The sequence below is a fragment of the Morone saxatilis genome, unplaced genomic scaffold, assembly GCF_004916995.1.
Source record: "Morone saxatilis isolate NCDOM2014 unplaced genomic scaffold, NCSU_SB_2.0 Contig8, whole genome shotgun sequence".
Classification (NCBI taxonomy): Eukaryota; Metazoa; Chordata; class Actinopteri; family Moronidae; genus Morone; species Morone saxatilis.
The window spans coordinates 17,502,966-17,508,110 of record NW_023340257.1 but is presented as its reverse complement, the minus strand read 5'-3'; the positions used below and the strand labels follow the sequence as shown (position 1 = coordinate 17,508,110).

At 43.1% G+C, this 5,145-nt stretch overlaps 1 protein-coding gene across 1 annotated transcript; it reads right to left on the bottom strand.

Annotated features, from left to right (window-relative positions):
* Positions 1 to 280: 280 nt before the first annotated feature.
* p2ry1 (purinergic receptor P2Y1) lies at positions 281 to 3,430 on the bottom strand. Its single transcript, XM_035680245.1, has 2 exons — positions 3,063 to 3,430; positions 281 to 2,748 (listed from the first exon to the last, which is right to left on the bottom strand). The coding sequence occupies exon 2, from the start codon at positions 2,717 to 2,719 to the stop codon at positions 1,658 to 1,660; it is 1,062 nt and encodes a 353-aa protein (XP_035536138.1). The 5' UTR covers positions 2,720 to 2,748; positions 3,063 to 3,430; the 3' UTR covers positions 281 to 1,657.
* Positions 3,431 to 5,145: the final 1,715 nt, after the last annotated feature.

The following is a 5,145-nucleotide window of genomic DNA, read 5'->3' as shown; positions in this document are numbered from 1 at the left end:
AAAAGCTGTCTTAGGACAAGCCGGGAGAAAAAGGTGCCACTCTTTATTCCTCCCTCGTTCACTCGCTTCCTCCTGGCTGTGCTGAAAAATAAAGTCAACAGCAGCACAGAGACAGAGGAGGAGCGGCAAGAGAACTCGGCACGAATGTCTCCAAAACCAACAGTGTTTGTTCACCCATAATAACTATGAGCACGCGCAGCTGGTACAAACAAGGTGACATGCATGCTATAAATCACATTACCCAACATCTTCAAAGAACTGTGTGAGTCTTACTAAAATGTCTGGGATGTTTTAAATATAAAAATTTATTGACAAAGATACACGTGGCCCCACATATCCTGGACGCTTGATTCAGTTCCTTTCTTGACAAATAGCCGACCACATTACAGATTTACAAAGGTATTAGTACAGACATCAAACATCTACGTAGTCCAGGGTAAAATATGTACAGAGAGAGCTCCATAATCATTTCTCCAGAGTGATTACTACAGATACAAAAGACAAATGATTATCTGTCAAAACATGAACACAGTGCAGTATTTACTTTGAGGTATCTCATACAAACAAGTCTTCAATATGTTGATGGAGTCACAAAGTAGGTGACTGAGTGTGTGTGTGTGTTCTGCTCATTATTTGAAAGCTATTATTTATTCCCTATGTTGCAATAAACACTTGAGTAGTTAGAACCTGCCGTGGTTAGTCAGTGTTTCACTGATGATACGTGATGCTGGACTCATGCACTTAAGGTCTGGATTAGTTATCCTGACTTGAACAAAAACAGTTAACAACACAAATTAATCTGGAACGTCACAACATCCTGTACAATACACCTAAAAAAAAAAACAACTAAAAAACATTCATTGTTGTATTATATACACAAAAATACTGTAAGTATTATCTTCTTGTTTTTTTTCTGTACGGAACAAGGAGAGAAAGATTGTGGTAAGAAGGCCGTTACAGACCTCAACCTCAGAGCTGTCAAAATGAAAAACTAGTCAAACACATTCCTCGCCCAGTCAGTAATAGATGGTTAAAGAAATGAGGAGTGATAGGTAGCCCTCTGAGCAGAGACTCCTCGGTCATAGTGCATTACAGTGTCTACATGGCACATCCATGCAGCAATCTCAAGTTCAGTGCATTTACTTTTTCCTCTAAAAGCCAGTCCAGGTACACTTCCTTAACCACGAGCTCTCACCTGCTTAATAGCTATTGATTAAGCATCAGCTCGGTGGCTGGAGAAGGTGCTATCCATTCTCAAACCTATTTTTGTGGAACAAATTGATGAACAGGGCATTATAGCTTCTAGGGAAACGTATTTCCCCCAGCTTGCCTGGTCATAATGTTCATTTTGTCCAAAGTGTAAGCAACACTAACTACTCAATAAGAATGAAGAGCGATGGCTCTAATATTTAGTACAATACATGTTCAGGACAATACAGTACAATAGCTTATCAACATCGACAAGCTGCAAGTGAGCGACGGTTATCACAAGGTTAAATAAGGAGCATTTATCCTACAGTTCTATGATCATCCGTTCAGTTTTTACACACAGCCTTCAGTCCACACAGTGCATTTATTCATTCAATACAAAGTCCACCATGGTTTCTAAAGCTAATACAAATCCACACCCATGACCAAGGCCCATAGAGGTGCTCTGTCACAGCCTGCGGTCCCCATTCTCCACATACTCAGCCAGGCTGTTGAGCGCCGTCTCCTCGCTCTTGGACTGAAGGACATTGTCCCCCTTCCTGGAGGGTTTTTTAGTGGCCTTCGACAGCTTCCTCCTGAAGGTATCTCCGGCCAGGAAGTAAAGAATAGGATCCACGCAGCTGTTGAGGCTGGCCAGCCCCCGTGTCACCTGGTAGGTGGCGTAGACACGGTTATTAAAATCACACATGTCAGGACTCTGGAAGTACAGCCTGGCCCTCATGTTGAGGTTCTTCATCACGTGGAAAGGCAGGTAGGAGACGGCGAAGACCGCGAGCACGATGATGACCAAGTGGATAGATTTCTGCCGCAGGGGCGCGTTGTTCATGTCATTGCAGATTAGCGCTTTGACGATCATGCCATAGCAACAAAATATGATGATAAAGGGGATGCAGAACCCAAACACAGTCAAAGTCATGCTGTAGATAAAATAACCCGGTAACTCATCCTCAGTGGTGGTGTCATAACAAGTGGTTGCATTACGCTTCAGGCCGGTCCTGGAATAATAAAGGATGGGGGAGATAGCTATGACAACCACCACCCACACCAACGCGCTGGTAATAACCGCATTTTTCTTCTTCAGACGGCCCAGAGACTTCAGCGGGTGCACGACCCCAGTGTACCTGTGAACGCTGATGCAGGTCAGAAACAGGATACTCCCGTAAAGATTCACATGGAATATAAAACGCTGGAGGCGGCACAGCAGATCCCCAAATATCCAGTCCGTTTTGTTGAAGTAGTAGAAGATGAGGAAGGGCAGGGAGAGGACGTAGCAGAAGTCAGCCAGCGCCAGGTTGAACATGTAGACAGAGATGCTGCTCCAGGGTCTCATGTGGCACACAAACATCCAAATGGCAAGGCTGTTGCCCACCAGCCCCGTGATGAAGACCATGATGTAAACAGTGGGCAGGTAGTAGAACTGGAAACCTGTCTTGGTGAGGGAACATCCTCTTGTGTGATTGTGGAGATCTGTGACATTCAGCAGGGAGGTCAAGTTCAGGTCTGTGGTCATGGTGTCAGGGGCAGAGGCAGGTCCTTTTACTGTATGAGAGGGATTGACACACGAGGAAATATTTGATGTTTAAGGTGATATTTGGTATTTCTATGCAGTCTAAAATTCAAAATAAGAGGTTAGATTTATCAGTGATATGTTGCATTATGTTACAGTTGTTGTGGTTTCAATTTAAATTACGTTTGCATTCAAAACCAGTCGTGAACAGACTTCACATTCAAGCCCAAACTTAATTTTGCGAAACGCCTACGTGCAGTCCAACAAACACACACACAAACACACAGACAAACACACGCACAAACGCACACGCGGAGAGGAATGATAAACGCATTACAACACTCACCGCTGAGATAGACTTGTATTCCACATTCCTGTACCCTTCACAGTTGCAAAGATGTCAGTCAACACGCGTATGGGGCGTTAAGGAGCTGTCAGGTGTCTTCATTCAGTCTCCTAACAGTTTTGGAAATTGTTTTAAAAAGTTGCGATATCCTTCAGGTTTGCCCTGGCACTTCAAGGGGAAAAGAACTCTGCCGTCGATTCGTCATGAAGGGGGCGACGATTTTCCCACAACAGCGGCAGTGGGACGCAACAGAGACAGCTGCAGACTCTGGCATGAAGAGCAGGAATTGCGAGCAGAGCAGGCTGCGTAAAGCGAGAGGAGGCTCTTTTGCGCCGTGGAGAGGGGAGGTGCACACCACACACAAAACAACCCACTGAGCAGCTTCCCGTCCCCAAGCGCGCTCTTTCTGTTCCTCCCTCCCCTCGCCCCCCTCTGGACCCTGATCAGGTCTGACCTGCCAGCACAGGCGGGATAAGGGTATAGAAATACAAACCTTTTTTTTTGGCAAGGCTGAGTGTGTTTTGGTCGAGACTAAGAATAATAAATAGCATATGTCTTATTTGGAATCCCCGACTAACCATGGGAACATTTAGAGTGTAGATTTGTGCTAGGCAGTAATAATATTATGTGCACAGTTTTACAATGCCAAAAATAGTAATAACATTACTGCTGTTTCAATTAGACATTTCAAGGGAAACAAGAAACATAAGCCCCCAAATCACAGTCAGAATAATAAATTCAAAATGTTTTTGCAGTCATGCAGCAGAGTGCTGAGAGGGAAATCATATATTATCATTTAAAAGTGAGCAGAGCTATAATGGACTACAGTGATATTTCATGGTTATGGGTTTGCCATTGCAATTCAGATGTTGCATGAAATATTCTTCCACAATGACTGTCAATCGTGAAGTGAGTCACAATCCATTGATTCAGACAAAAATAGGAGAAGGTTAGACAAGGCAGGAGCATAAAAACAATAAATTACTGTTTCAAGATGGTCATTTTGTCTCTCCAAAAAGGCTGAGACAGACAGCTGGATGTGCGTGACAGTGCCAAGGACAAAGCAGGCACTGGCAGAGGCAGCAGACAGAGGGAGGGTGGTGGAGAATAGTGAAGGGATATGCCGTGGAGAAAGGGAGCCAAAGGTTAAGCCAAACATCTTAAAAATTGTAGAAAGGGGAGTTTGCCAAAACGGTAGCAATAATCTAATGGATGTTATTAATAAGACAGAGAATAAATGTCTACCATGAACTTGGAAGATGTCCATTAGAGGATATTAGGTGAGGTATAGTTTGGTGGCTTTTTGGAGCTTTTATTGCCTTGCACATTATATGCAGGCTGAGATGGACAGGAAAGGGCAGAGAGAGGGGATGACACACAAAGCAAAGGAGACCCGCAGGTTGGATTTGAACCCTGGGGCGCTGCAGCAAGGACTCAGCCTCAGTACATGGGTCGCCAGCTCTACCCAGTGAGCTAACTGGGCACCCGTTTGGTGGCTTCTTTGTGTGTAGCTATGAAGCTCTGACACAATTTCGCTTTGTAAATGTTGTAAACAAAGAAGCAACATATGAATATAATCAAGTTCTGTTAGCCCAGCATGTACAAAACAGTCAAACACATTTTCCAGGTAGTTTTCAAATAGTTTCCCAGAAATGAAACAATGTTACGCAATCATTTCTTAGGAAGGTTCTTGGAAAGGATATGTAACTTCCCCATACAAATTTCTTTCATTCTTCTCTGTCTTGGGAAATCACAGGACCTGATTAACAAACAGTTAATATACCCATCATCCTGACAAATCATCACAACCAGCTGAAAGGAGCAATCATTAAAATACATTCACAGCTAAACAAAACATAATGCTTACTCATCTAAGGTTTCTGTCAACACTCTGGATACTATCTCATAAAAAAAATTATAGTAATTATTTTAATTGATTGCAATTTGTGATGTGACACTTGGAAATAATTCACAGATATTCAGCTAAAATGTAGTTTTGCATTTAGAAACAGAGGCTCCCTCAACACAGAGTTGCTTAGTAAGTATATTCACAAATCCAGAGTAGTAATTGTAAATGTGACAC

Bases quoted from the DNA above. Each gene is read 5' to 3' on its own strand.
- p2ry1 (XM_035680245.1), bottom strand. From the start codon at position 2,719: ATGACCACAGACCTGAACTTGACCTCCCTGCTGAATGTCACAGATCTC.